The sequence below is a fragment of the Bombyx mandarina genome, chromosome 24 (genome assembly GCF_030267445.1).
Source record: "Bombyx mandarina strain Sakado chromosome 24, ASM3026744v2".
Taxonomy (NCBI): domain Eukaryota; kingdom Metazoa; phylum Arthropoda; class Insecta; order Lepidoptera; family Bombycidae; genus Bombyx; species Bombyx mandarina.
The window spans coordinates 5,949,064-5,964,601 of record NC_143230.1 but is presented as its reverse complement, the minus strand read 5'-3'; the positions used below and the strand labels follow the sequence as shown (position 1 = coordinate 5,964,601).

General features: G+C 43.0%; 1 protein-coding gene across 1 annotated transcript in view; it reads left to right on the top strand.

Annotated features, from left to right (window-relative positions):
• SPR (Sex peptide receptor) overlaps positions 1-15,200 on the top strand; it is a 301,535-nt gene extending 286,335 nt beyond the window's left edge. The window contains exons 7-8 of the mRNA XM_089738232.1: positions 10,397-10,535; positions 13,398-15,200. Coding sequence (XP_089594358.1) covers positions 10,397-10,535; positions 13,398-13,946 — 688 coding nt within the window. The 3' untranslated portion in view covers positions 13,947-15,200. The remainder of the gene's footprint in view (positions 1-10,396; positions 10,536-13,397) is intronic.
• The last annotated feature ends 338 nt before the right edge of the window (positions 15,201-15,538 follow it).

Here is a 15,538-nt window from a genome sequence, read left to right as displayed (position 1 = left end):
TCATAACCCTGGAAAACACATTTATATTTATCATACAAATATCTTCCCTTGGCGGGATTTGAACCCGCGACCCCCTTGTGTAGTGACCATGTCACTTACCACTACACCAGACGACCGTTGACCGCGTTGACGTCGCGCTACTAGATCCTTCGATATTCGTTCGGCTATTCAGCGATATATGATGTCACTCTTACCAATGTAACAATATAAATCGAAAATAATACGTAGAGGTTTAAGAAGAACATCTCAATACAAGTACAATATCTAAAAGCGTACAGAGTACAAAAGCGAATCTAATTTATTTATACAGTAAGTTTCCTTCCTGGAAAACTCTAGTGGGGAAAAATTAGATGTATCTGAGAGTGTACAATTAAAAAAATATTCAAATACTGGCTTTCGCAATATGAGGATTATATCATAGTCTTGTAATTTTAATAAAACATAATTATTAATTGTATATCTATACTAATATTATAAAGAGGAAAGATTTGTTTGTTTGTTTGTTTCGAATAGGCTCCGAAACTACTGGACCGATTTGAAAAATTCTTTTTCCATTAGAAGCCGACATTGTCCCTGATGAACATAGGCTACTTTTTTTTATTTATTTTTATTTTTAATTTTTGGTTTCATGTGTGTTTTAATGTTTCCGAAGCGAAGCGAGGGCGGGTCGCTAGTTTCAAAATAAAGGAACTGTGTTAACGATAATGTTCGCTTTTATATTTGAAAATGTGTTCTATATTAATAAATTTCATTTAATTCAGTTACTTAACACAAAATAAAGACTGTGAAATGAATGATTTATACTAAAATAATGATGTATCCCGCGAAAAATACGGCATCACATCAAAATTTATGAAATAGCAATATTAAACACATTCAACTCATCTCGGAAACAAATATTTAAGTTAATCAATTAAACTTCGTAATAACAAAAGCAATAAAGCTAAACTTGGATCGTTTGTAAAATACAAATATTAACACGTTCAAATTGTGATAACAAAAGCTTAATGAAACAATTTGGCGGCTGTAGTTTATCCATGACGTCTATTTCTTGATAAGACAAGTGAATCCATTAAGCCATGAGACCTAGGTGAAACTTTGACGGTCACCTTAGACGTAAATGGTGCCATGATGATCCTCCTAGAACATAGGCTCTCGAAGTTGACAGTATCGCCTACCAGTAGGCGCCAAGGGGGCTATCTGAAGGGGCGATTGAAAGTTTAAGTAAAATTTAGGGGTGCTAAATAAGAATCGGTGCCCGGTAGGCGGTGAAAGATATAATGGAATGGATTTATGTAAAAAAAAACACGTGTGGCACTTGGGGACTGTCACGGTAAAGCTATTGCATAGCATTTTTTATCAACTTATGCAATTATAATCAGACAATAATAATTTAATATTAAAACAATAATAAAATAAGACCACGCTATATTTATAAACATTAACTAAAGCAAAACATTAACTGTCCCCTTCACACTCATAAGCTAGACAGCGCGAGAGAGAGATGGGCAGACTTTTCATGATGCGCATGCAGTGCGACGTCACGCCGCGCGCTTATTCACAAACACTACACAAGCGCAACGTGTGAATGTGTTGAACGCGAGCTACATGGTAGGCGGAGAGGTGTTAGGTTGTTTTCGTTACGGAATTTCTTGATTCGGTCGCCGCGCTCAAAGCCCGCGATAAAATCTATGCAGCTTGAAAACTAATTTCCTTTTTATTATTTCTTGTTTCTATTCTACATGTCACAATATTTTAATAGTTCCATTAATAATACAATCCAAACAAGAAAGAACGATGTGGCGTTCAAAACCATTTGCAAATAGCTAATTTTTCAACAGTCAAGGATATAGCTGATAGATATAGAGGATAGATGCAAATGTTCAAGCGATTGGTTATCTGGAAAAATTTGCATGGAAACAAATACTTCAACTATACCACGACCTCATGACAAAAGCTCACGACCCATATAGTGTTAAATGGCCGTTAACTTTATAGCCTTGCTTCATCATATTTTTTGAAGTGAAACTTCTTTAGGCGCATGGGGGTAAAATTTTTACAGAACGTCACGCAGGTATGCAACGGAAGTGACATCAAGCTACTATTGAAATTAAGTACTTGTCAAATGTCAATAGTAGTAGTTGTTGTATTTTTCCAACTGGAAAGGCAAATGTATCATACCATACAGCCTAATATTTTATAATTTTTTTGTGAAAAATGTTAATAGGAATTGAAATGAAATGAAAAGAATTTAGAACATTAATCAAATAGCATGAAATTAAATTAGTCAATTCAATTGGCAAAATATTAGTACATAATTTACAATTTAGAAATCTAAACATAATGTGACTGTCAACACTGAGGTTTGAGATTGACATTTGACAGACTTTTGGCGGGAACATATCTTCCTTTTTCCCTTCCTCTAAGTCTCGGAAATCTAAAGTTTTAGATTTGTATAAATATAAGCAAGACTTATAAATTAGTTCGCCAAGAATGTTTCACTTCTGACATGTGTACTTTGTACGCACGCACTTTTTTTTTCTCCTCTCTTTGCACGTTAGGAAAAAACAAATTATATGATATTTTCACGCCACCCCATAAATAAGTCGACTTAAACGCAAAAGTAATCAAATTGGGCGTTCCAATTTATTTAATAACCGTGTCTGTCATGGTAGGGGCACCCTCGCGTATATGTAATTTTGACGGGTCGACCGAAAAGAATGGATTATTTTATTTATATGTATTATATAAAGAAGTGGCTCGTAAAAACGCTCATATAATGAAGTAAAGGATGGGCTCTAAATATAAGCCGATTTGGAATTAAGGGCAGGCTTGTTTTGGGCAAAAGTTATTATTAGCCTGATTTTGTTTGGAACGTATGCTTTTTAAGCTATTGCATAGCGTTTATCGCGGGCCTTGAACGCGGCGACCGAATCATGAAATTCCGTAACAAAAAAACCTTACACCCCTCACTCCGCCTACCATGTAGGTCGCGTTCAACACATTCACGCGTTGCGCTTGTGTAGTGTTTGTGAATATGCGCGTGGCGTGACGTCACACTGCATGTGCATCATATGAAAAGTCTGCCCATCTCTCTCTCGCGCGGTCTAGCTTTTGAGTGTGAAAGGGACAGTTGAGGTTTTGCTTTTATTAATGTTTAATATAGCGTGGTCTTGTTTTATTAATGTTTTAATATTAAATTATCATTGTCTAATTATAATTGCATAAGTTGATAAAAAATGCTGTGCAATAGCTTTACCGCGGCAGTTCCCGAGTGCCACACGTTTTTTTTCCTTTGATCATTGTGCTTAGTGCGAATTTTTTAACGTTCTCGATAGCGTAAAAGTTAACAAAAATTTGTATGCTAATTTGTTCTCTGCCAGCCTAAATCTTTATATATATAAATTACGCGCCACGTTGTTTGTCCGCGATGGACACCTAAACTACTGAACCGTTTTTTTTTTTTTTTTAGATGAATAACTCAATAACTCAATATCACGCCAACCGATTTCGATGATTATTGTTTTCAGTGTATATTAATTTGTTTTGGAATATCTTTTTTTTTTAGGTCTTTGTTAAAGCATGTCTATTTACAATTATCATGATTTCGAAAGATAAAGAGAGAGAGAGTATGCTTTATTATATACAAACTAAAAAAAAAGGCGAAATCTATATATATAAAAACGAATTGCTGTTCGTTAGTCTCGCTAAAACTCGAGAACGGCTGGACCGATTTGGCTAATTTTGGTCTTGAATTATTTGTGGAAGTCCAGAGAAGGTTTAAAAGGTTTCAATAAATATGAAAATGCTTGGAATTAAATAAAAATAACAATTTTGTTTTACCTTTGATGTCCCCCCCGTCGGACGGGTTTCTTTGTCTGTTTTAAGTTTATTTTATACAAAATTTAGGTCTTTTATTTATCGATTGAGGCATTACGAAATCTGCCGGGTCAGCTAGTATTGAATACAAAAAAGTACAATTGGCGGCCTTATCGCTAAAAGCGATCTCTTCCTAGACAACCATTAAGTGGACAAGAATCAATAGGAGCCAAATTACACGCGTTGTACCTTTAAATTGAAATAGATACATACATACACATAATATGTACATACACGATACACATACAACATACATATTTATAAATCTACAAATATGAACAATGTAATAATAATCTTGTTTCTTTACACATAATTAAGATTTAATCGATACGATACGATTTAATCGTTACCTTTATTGTATTAATTTTATACTTACCGACATATCTAATGCTATACGTTTCTCAATATAGTCACGGAAGTCTGGGTTATTTTTAAGTGACATCCCAAATTTCGTAACTATGCGATACCACAATCGCTTTTAAAATAATATCTTTATTTTACTGGTGGTATTTTACTTGTGAGTCCGCACGGGTAGGTACCACCACCCCGCCTATTTCTGCCGTGAAGCAGTAATTCGTTTCGGTTTGAAGGGTGGGGCAGCCGTTGTAACTATACTGAGACCTTAAAACTTATATCTCAATGTGGGTGGCGCATTTACGTTGTAGAAGTCTATAGGCTCCAGTAACCACTCAACACCAGGTGGGCTGTGAGCTCATTCACCCATCTAAGCAACAACAAAAAAAAAACTTGAGAGGTGTCAAGGGACACCCGGATGGAGCGAAGTTCCTTTCGATTAATTAGTGAAGGAATTGTAATAAAATTTTATTTTTTTTAAGTTATAGTAATATTTTTTTTATTTTTTATTATTTATTATTTAGAAAAAACCTGTATACACTCAATAAAAATAATCGTCGCGACACCACACTGTTCAATGCGAAATAGAAATGAAAATATCTGGCTTGCTTTCTATAAGAGAGAGAGAGAGAGAGACAGAGAGAGAGACAGACAGACAGACAGAGAAACATGCGACGCCACATTTTTTTTTTTTTTTTTTTTTTCCTACCTATGCTGATAGCCTTGAGAGGCTATTTCAGCTTCGCCCTAACGTTAGTAGGTGAGCTCGCGGGGCTCAACCGGAGAGTTGCTAACACTGACCCTAGCAAGAGCAGTGCTTCGCAGAATCTACCACCGGATCGGAAACGCGACCCACTGAGAAGATCCGGCGAGAAACTCAGTGGGCTGTGTCTATGGGTTAGTTCGCTCGTCGAGCCCTTCGTCGCAAGCGACGGGTTCGACGAGGACTGTGACCGGTGCTTGTGGTGCCTAAAAGCACCGTTAATGGATCAGGAGGATCCGTAATGACGTGCTTTGGGCGACGTCGACGGTTTACCATTCGGTCTACTGGGTCGGGTATGTAATTTCCAGCGGCTACGATGAGAGGGTTCTCATGTCGTGCCGCCTTCTCAAAATGGCGCAGTGATGCCGACTGTAGATACTTACTAAAAGAGTCGAGCTCCAGGTCGTCGTGGAGATCCACATTCCTAAGGAACCAAGGCGCTCCGACGGCTATCCTGCAGAATCGTGATTGAATAACCTGAAGGGATTTCAAGTTGGTGCGGGCTGCGTGAGCGAACACTACGCTTGCATACGTCATGACGGGGCGTATACAAGTTTTGTAGAGAGTTACCTTATTACGGAGGGACAGTTTGCTTCGACTACAAAGCATTGGATAGAGTCGTCCTAGAATAAACGCGGCGCGGTCGCGTACCGTTTTTATATGGGGACGGAATGTCATCCCTCTGTCGAGGGTGACGCCTAGATATTTGACCTTCGAGACCCACGGAATGGGCTGGCCAAAGAGAGTGATGGGACTAACGGCGGAGGTGTTTGCGCGCCTACTACGGAGTGGGATGCTCGAAGTGATGTTCGGAGGGCGACCCCTTTTGAAGAGCACCGCTGCGCTTTTCGTGGGGTTGATGTCTATTCGCCACTTCCGGAACCACTGTCCCAGGGTGGCTACTGCGATCTGGAGTCGCCGATGAAGCAGCGACATCTTCCTACACGAGTAGTAGATAGCCGTGTCATCGGCGAAGAGCGCTAGATGGGTCTCCGGAGACCGGGGTATATCATTGATATACAAACTAAATAATAACGGGGAGAGCGCGGAGCCTTGCGGGACTCCGGCGGTCAGTTGACGGGGACGAGAACGAGTTCCCTCTACTCGATATCGAAACGAACGGTTCGACAAGAAGTCTCGTATGATGAGCACGAGTCTGTCTGGCACTCCCATGTTGTACAGTTTATAAATTAAACCGTTGTGCCAGACTTTGTCGAACGCCTTCGCGATGTCGAAGAAGAGGGCGCCGGTCGGGATTTGTTTACGCCTATTTAGTCCTATCAGAATGTGCTCCGTGAGGCGGTGCACTTGTTGTACGCACGAGTGTTTTGAGCGGAATCCGAACTGTTCGTCAATGAGAATTTTGTTCGCGGTAACAAAATCCCAGAGGCGTTTCCTAAGGAGCCGTTCGTAAATTTTTCCTATCGTCGAGAGGAGACTAATCGGACGGTAACTAGAAGTTTCGTTTGTCGGTTTGCCCGGCTTATGTATACCGATAACGTCCGCTTCTTTCCACACCGCGGGAAAGATGCAGTGCGTCATAGCGGCATTTAAAATTGTAGCCAACATTGCTATCAGTTGGACTGGCAAAAATTTTAGCGCGCGGTTGTGGATGCCGTCGGAGCCGGGTGCCTTCCTAGGTTGTAGGTTGTGGATCGCGTCTCTAACTTCGTCAGTGGTAATGGGGGGTAACGCGTCCGAGGGCGGCAGGGAAGCTCTGCGCTCGACCTCCCTGTCGACTAACTCGGTGTGTTCGGGGTCCGCGTGTTGAGTGCTGGTGGTGCACTGCTCTTGCAGTGCATCGGCCAGCAGCTCAGCCTTGTCATCGTCATCGAATGCCGGTGGTTGGCCTGAAGGGCGTACGAGGGGAGGCATAGTAGCGGTAGTTTCGGATTTGAGAGTCCTAGCTAGTCGCCAGTATGCTTGGTGGGAGGGCGCGAGTTGTTCTAAATAACTATGCCAATTATCGTTACGCGCGTCGCTTAAGCGGGAGTGGACTTCGCGTTGTAGACGACGCATCCGAATCCGGTTTGAATGCGTGGGAAGACGATCGTAGGCCCGGATTGCCGCGTTCCTAACTCTTAAGAGATTCCTAAGATCGGGGGACAGTCTGATGCGGTGGAAGCTGTCCTCCACATCGACTTCTTTAGAAGATCTAATAATCGCGGAAGATATGTGATCGGTAATGATGTTTATGGATTCGACGGTGTCCTCGGGGGATAGATTCGAATCCGGGCCGTAAGGGAGGATTGGCGGAGCGGTGTCGGCTAGGCACGTGCCCAGCTTATTCCAATCCACCATGGTCCTCGTAACAGTGACTGGGTTGTGGGGGCGACCGAGCTGCATAACGACAGGTCGGTGGTCTGAGTCGAGCTCTGACATTGCTTCGATGGAACGCAAGCGCAGAGTTACGTTCCTAAGCAATGCCAGGTCTATAGTGCTCGGACGGAGCGCGATGTTATACGGATAACATGTTGGAGTTGGGGGACCGACTATTTCAAAGGTGAGGTCGTCTATAAACGCGTCGAGACGCCTACCGTTAACGTTAGTACGATGGCAGTTCCACCTAGTGTGGTGGCAATTTAAATCGCCTGCCAGGATGACGGAGTCTCCCATGCCGAACAGTGACTCGATGTCACTGCTCAGAAGGGGCTTGTCCGGGGGGAGATAAACGGATGCGATGACGATCGGCTGGTGTCCCGTCAGCGAGATACGGCACACTGACGCCTCGATATGTGAGAGCGAGGGAGTATCGAGAGGGACAACGTGCAGGGCCCGCCTATAGTAAATGGCAGTCCCGCCTTTGGAGGCGGTGAGTCTGTCATTCCTAACCATGACGTAATTCGCGACTTTCGGGTCGCGACGCGAGGGCTTCAGACAGGTTTCCTGCACTAGTAGAATATCTACAAGATTATCGCGGAGGAATTCGAAAATTTGATCGCGTTGCCGCGCGAGTCCGTTAGCATTGTAGAATGCTAACGTAAGGGAATACGGTTTTTCTCTACCTTTTTGCGCCATTGATTACCGGTAAAGATTTTTATAAAGTGCGGGACACGGACTCGTATACGTCCATGTGATCGAACGCGGCCGCGAGTCTCTGTTCGGGGGTTACCGACCTACGTATCGCGTCTGCGAACGATCGCAGACGGTCGAAGTTAACAGCGGTGACGAAGTCGCGCACGAGCGCGAAGTCGTTGACGGCAGAGGGTTGCGGGGGGCGGAACGCGGGCGCGGGGCGAGGTGCGAGCAGGGGCTGGGGCGCGGGGCGTGTCGCGAGCGGGGGCGGGGGTGCGGTTTGCGTTCCCGCCTTCGTATACGGCAGCGGCTTTTTCCACGCTGAGACCGTGGGAACTGCAGCCGGCACGAAGGCAGGTTTCGGCACTGAGGGTGCCGAAGTCTTTGGGCCGACGGTTCGCGGAGCTGGGAGGGTTGAACGCTTGCGCGGAGCCCTAGGACATCCACGGTAGTTCGCGGGGTGCCCTTGCTTAAGGCATAGGACACAACTTGGGGGTTCGGTCGCGGTTTCCCTATCTCTAACGCAATCTAACGTAGCGTGATCGCCGAGGCACTTCACGCAGCGGGGACGCGCGTGGCAATTACGCGCCGAGTGGCCATATAGCTGGCATCTGTAGCACTGCCCGGGAGTGCCACGTTTATGGGGGGCTTCGATGGAGACCCCGGATAAGCCGCAAACTTTCGAGAGGCATTAAATTTTCTTTTTGGCCTCCGGGGTTGGCTCCAACGCGACAAGAATCATATTATAGGGCTGCTTGCCCCGCCCACTGTGCATCCGATGCACACTAACTATAGGGAGTGACTGAGCGATCAGATCCTCCTTAACGTAGTCGATGTCTAACTCCTTGGGGACTCCGCGTATTACTACGCGGAGCTCGCGGTCCTCCTGAAGAGCATAGGTGTGAAAACCTATGTTCTCCTTTCGGAGGTATGAAGAGAGGGCCCTATGGTCGCCCGGCGTTGCGACCTTTATCTGAATCCCATGCGCGACGTTACGCGCATGGGTGTAATTAATTTTGTTTGCCTGAAGGGCCTGGGATACTCGATTCCACGCTGTCTTCTCTTGAAGTATCAGCGGGGGCGGGGCAGCTACTTTAGGAGCGGGCGCGGGCTTGGGACGCGGCGGTGGGGTTACGCGGCGCGCGGAGTCCGACTCCGGTGTAACTACTACCTTCGGTCGAGAGGCGGGCGCGGATTTCGTTTGTTTTGTTGTGGAGCTCCGGGACTCCACGACGCGAGTACGTTTTTTACCGCGGGTAACCGTCTGGAACCCATCCGAGGTTCCGGGCTGAGGGCTGGGCGCGGATTCAAAGTCCATCTCCGATTCGGTATCGGAGCCTGAGCTATTAGAGACAGAGCTATTAGAGACGATCGAGGTCGCGACGGACGAAGTCAGTGAGGCTGACGCAATAGACGCGGGCGCGGGGGTGGGGGTAGCGCTAGGCGCTATGTGAGCCGCATCGTCGGAACGTGCGCTCGAACTTAACGCGGCGGCGGGGGGCGCGCGGCGTGCCTCCGAGGCACGGTTGAAATACGCGGCGACGGACGCGGGGGGGAGGGATTGCCACGAGAGGCCCTATAGCTGAGATACTCGGCCCTAATTGACGGGTACCTATCCCGGAGGAACCCGACAATGTCCCTAGCACTATCACTGTCGCACACAAAATCTTCGCTCATCTTCGGTCTTCTTGCCCGGGGGGGGCGGCCCCGGGACTTTTGTTGAACTCGCCGAAAGGCGAGGCCCCGGATAGGATTTGTAACCCCCCTGTGCTGCAGGACAGCAAGGAGCAGGGGGGGGGAATGCCTATGCCGTGAAAACGGCAATCGGCGGGGAAAAGGAAAGGAACCCGCTCGGGCTGTATAGTGCTACAGCAGGCAGAATCGCGAGCGGGGGTCTAGTCTTGAAAAAGACTGTTGTTTTTGGGAAGGGTTAGGAAATCGCTAGCCTGTGAGTGCCACAGGAAGCTGAACGTAGCGATTGGTTTTGCCTTGAAAAAGGCAGTTGGTAAGGGTGGGTTCGCGGTTACAAAACTTTAGCGCACAAAAATGGACCTCGATACGCAGATCGCAAGCGACCAACGGATCGGCACGTCCGCACTACTGAATTGTACGCACGATGTATTCACGGTCACTACACTGTCGAGCACAACTGTGAGTTCAGAGACGCAGCTCGCAAGCGGGCCACGGATCGGAAAGCACGTCCGCGCACGACCGAGTCGTGAGCGAGAATGCGACGCCACACAGCTTACAATAGCTTAATATAGCAAAAAGTGTTGTGACAACTTTTCGTAAGAATTTTTTCCGTCTAGCCCCGTTTCACAACGCGCGATAAGGAACTTCGTTCCAAAAAAACTTTATTTAAATGTTTATAACGTCTTGTTCCAGGTGCACCATGCCCCGGGTGATGAAATGTCTGATCTACATAGGAATAGCGGCGTTTCTTCATCAGCTACCGCGCTTCTTCGACAGATGCTACACTCCTCACAAGACTGTGTGGCGGGGGCGCGTCGAGGAAGTCTGCAGAGTAATTACATTTAATCTCAATTTTGTTATATTAAAGCTGGAACCCTTTGCAGATATAGACGGGGTGGTGGTACCTAGGCCAGTCATTACGTATATTTCTAAATTTTACTAATATGAATTTCTGTAACGCGGCGCCATCAAAGCGGGCTCTCGGCCCGCTGAACGAGGGAACCGGATGGATTTAATGTGCTCTGCGTCAACCCTGTCCCGCCGTTTCAATAGCCCCGACTGGGCTCCGGCCCGGTCCGAGGTAGGGCGCCGGTTGTGAGCGGCAGGAGTTTTTAGTGGGTTCAACTCCCACATACCCCACCTGCCGCGCGGGAGGGGATCCGGCGATTTTCTCCTGTGGAAAAAAATATATATATATATATATATATATATGAATTTCTGTAGGATCTTCTGTGATCCCTTCATCGTGGAAGTCTTGTTAAACACACATTTAATATGTATCATATAAATAACATAAAGGAATACAAATGACACTATATAACTTCATAGAAGATCGTGTCTACTCCGTATGTTCCTAGGTAATCAATTCATACTAGGTTTCAATTTGAACTATATTAGTTCAGATTACAGTTTTTTTATACATTCCAAAACGAGTTTAAATGCAATATAAAGCAAAGAATAAATCATATCCTAAGTGTATGGAAAAGATGCACTGATATAAATCGAAGTTTCAATCCCGCAGGCGGGTACCAATTTTTTTTATGAAACGCGTACTTAACAAATGTTCACGATTGACTTCCACGGTGAAGGAATAACATCGTTTTATAAAAATCAAACCCGCAAAATTATAATTTGCGTAATTACTGGTGGTAGGACCTCTTGTGAGTCCGCACGGGTAGGTACCACCACCCCGCCTATTTCTGCCGTGAAGCAGTAATGCGTTTCGGTTTGAAGGGTGGGGCAGCCGTTGTACTATACTGAGACCTTAGAACTCATATCTCAAGCTGGGTGGTGGCATTTACGTTGCAGATGTCTATGGGCTCCAGTAACCACTTAAAACACCAGGTGAGCTGTGAGCTCGTCCACCCATCTATGCAATAAAAAAACTAGCTTGCAATTTTTTTATTATTTTTAAGATGAGCATCATGCTCTATTAGCTGGACTGATGAAGACAAATAATTCATTCATCGATGACGACCACTGATATCAGCTACTTCAAATATTAATTACATCGCTTGAATACCACAATAATCACAGCTGATCTTCCACCAATCTTATACCTTTAAACGAGCAATCCTTGTATATATACCTAGTCAGGTCATAAATTCTGTCACATGTTTAATGTAAAATAATTGCTACAAGTTTATTCATTATGTAACCATTCATATACCAAAATGAACTTAACAAAACATAGATTCTTATGACACTAAAGTTTATTCAAAATGACCTTCGTGATTTTGAATACAGGCCTTCAATCTGCGCGGCCAGTCGTCTATCGCAGCACGAACGAGGTCCATGTCAATATCGGCGGCTGCCTTAATCAAGGATGTCTTGAGTGACTCCAAATTGGGATGAGGCTTTGAGCACGCCTTTTCCTCCAAGTGTTGCCATATCTTGTAATCTAACGGATTCAAATCTCGACTGGAGGAGGGCCAGTCTTCGTGCCGGATGAAGTCGATTTCACGCGCCGCCAGCCAGTCTTGTGTGCTCTTCGCTCTATGAGCTGGCCCCGAATCTTGTTGGAATACCCAGTGCCTGTTATTGAACATGGTATGAGAAACAGGTTCCACAAGGTTCGTCAGGACTGTATTTTGATACACAACTGCATTCGTTTTTACACCTTTCTCACAAAAATGTACCTCTGTTAAGCCCCAATAAGAAACTCCCAACCATACCATGAGCGAGGATGGAAAATGACCTCGTTGGACACGCGGAATATGGTTGCTCGCTTCTTCACTACTGTGTGCGTACACCTTATCATTTTGTTTGTTGTAGCTCTCTTCTACGGTAAAAAATTTTTCATCCGAAAAAAGAATTTCCCGATATTTTTTCCCCGCGTACCGCTTCAACAAAGCGCGGCATCTCTTCAGTCTCAGGTCCATTAGACGAGCATTCAAACGATTTCCTGTTTTTCTTCGATATGCCCGAAGCCCTAAGTCTTCATTTAACACCCTTTTCACCGTGGTTCTGCTTAACCCCATCTGAAGGGCCAACAGTTTCTGCTTACGTTTGGGATTTCTTTGAATTCGCGCCTTCACAGCTTTTATCACTGCTGGAGTCCTAACAGACCGAGGGCGACCACTTCTTGACCTGTCATCTACACTAGAGTCTTCATTGTATCGTTTGATGGTACGATAAACGAATCTTTTGGTTGTATTAAAATTTTTCAGTATGTTAAAAATTTGGATTGGCGCGTAACCGCAACGATGCAACGCAATAACTGCAACACGGTCTTCTTTAAGCGTCCACTCCATATTTAAAAATGAGTAAAATTCTCAAAGTATACATTTTTATTTTCATGAACAATTCGAAATTCGAATTCAATAAACTTTTTTGTGGCCAGCATTCTAAAAGAAAAGTTTTTACTGTGTGACAATACTTATGACCTGACTAGGTATATAATCTGAATCTAGGAAACGGTTCCAACGATTTTCATAAAATTTAGTATACAGGGGATTTCGGGGGCGATAAATCGATCTAGCTACGATTTATTTTCAGAAAATTTTGTTTTATTCGTGTTTTCATTAATCAACTCTTCCGGACATCTATTAGCGAATAATAATACTATTTTTCTTAATTGAGGGCAACTAACCGCTTTAAAGACACAACAAGATGGCGTTATCAAAAAAAAAATAGGGAGCAAAGCTCGGTCATCATCTAGTGATATGATTAACTGAAACAATTCTATTTACAGATCGAGATGGCGTCTTGGGTGAAAGCGCTCTCCGTCGACGCCTATTTCATCTCCTACTTCGGCTTCAGAGTATTGTTCGTCCACTTAATCCCGTGCACATCCTTAGTTGTCCTCAACGTGCTCCTCTTCAGGGCCATGAGGACGGCCCAAATAAACAGACAGAAGCTGTTCAAAGAGAACCGGAAATCGGAGTGCAAGAGGCTCCGAGATTCTAACTGCACCACCCTGATGTTGATAGTCGTGGTCACGGTTTTCCTCCTCGTGGAAATACCCGTGGCCGTCGTCACTATCCTCCACATAATATCCAGCACGATTGTCGAGATCTTGGACTACCATATCGCGAATATTCTCGTTCTGGTAACGAATTTCTTCATTATCGTTTCCTATCCAATCAACTTTGCTATATATTGCGGTATGTCGCGTCAATTCAGGGAGACCTTCAAAGAATTGTTTATCAGAGGCACGGTTACAAGTAGGAAGAACGGTGGCTCCAGTAGGTACTCTCTTGTCAACGGCCCGAGGACCTGTACAAACGAAACTGTGCTCTAAACCCCTATTCATAAAGTCTCTTATCAAAATGTATCTTAAGATTTTTTGTACTGTCTGTATTTTGGTAAACATATCAAAGGTTTATGAAAGTTTACGCTGATTTTTATTTTTCGTCAGCTAAACACATCAAGCGATGCGGTCAGCGTGTTAATGTTAACACATTTATTAATTCATACACAATATTCATTGTAGAGTAGGTAAATACTACTGGTTAAATAGGTTTTCTCGTAAAATAAAAATGATAATTTAAACCTATTATTACGATAAATGTGCTAATATTGTAAATTAAAACGTAAAATTTATCTAAAATCGCTTTACGTATTTATATTTCAATTAAATTCAATTTATAGATTTTCTTATAAAACTATCTAAGAATATATATTACATATATGTATAGAGGTCTTTAGTAGCGTATGTAAATGCTAAAGATAATATTTTTTAAGGCTTTAAATTGTATCAAACATTTTTTTCGGATTTTATACTAAGCAAGTTAATTCAAGTAGTTAATCTGATACTTTTTCAAGGTCTTGTGGTTACCGTATCATAAATTAAGTATAACCTATTATATCACATTAAAAATATACTAAACTATAAGTGTAATCTATGATACATTATAATATATATTATAAGTATACTATATATGTGTAAGTACATATTAAATTTTATTTTTATGGTTAGCTAACCACATCACCGGCAAATGGTAGAGCCCACCATTTAGAAAAAGTATCTAAAATATCTGTATAATATATTTATTTAGGCAAAGACAAAATAGTTAAGTACCACTTTTTCCTCTGATTGTCGGCCTATTTTCTTTCATTATTTCTTTTTCAATTAGTTTCTGAGGTTCTTCAGTCTAGTTATTTTGAAAATAGGAAGATAAAATTGTTTTTAATATGAATAAAATAAAAAATAAAATAATGACGTACATAAAACAGATCTTGATGTGTCCACGTTAATGTATATAAATATCCTTAGATAAAAGTATGTCTAGAATTAAAAAAAACGTGCTTAAACTATTTAGTATTTTATAAATATACACACAAGTTTGTGAGGTGTAACTTAATAAATTTTGTATAAATAATACATAATTAATTGTAATAACGTCTTTATTTTGTTGTTGTGAATAGTATTTTCGCTTATTTCATACTAAATATATAGATAAATGTGTGAAACTTAACTTAGTACCTATATTAGCCACGGTGAGATTATGAAAGTCTTTTAGAGGATTATTATTAAATATATCTTATGAAGTCAGTTATTGTTTTATTCTAAGCTAATGTATCCTAGTCTTAATACCCTGTGCACAGTCAAGTGTCCCTAATTGAATAAGCAACATCTGTGTGCCGTTAGGGGCGCTGTTCCAACTCCTACGAACATTTTTTTTTTCCTACCTAAGCTGATAGCCTTGAGAGGCTATTTCAGCTTCACCCTAACGTGTGTAGGTGAGCTCACGGGGCTCAGACCGGAGTGTCGCTAACACTGACCCTAGGTAGAGCAGCGCTTCGCAGAATCTACCACCGGATCGGAAACGCGACCCACTGAGAAGATCCGGCGAGAAACCCATTAGGCTAAGGTTAGGATAGCAATTCTAG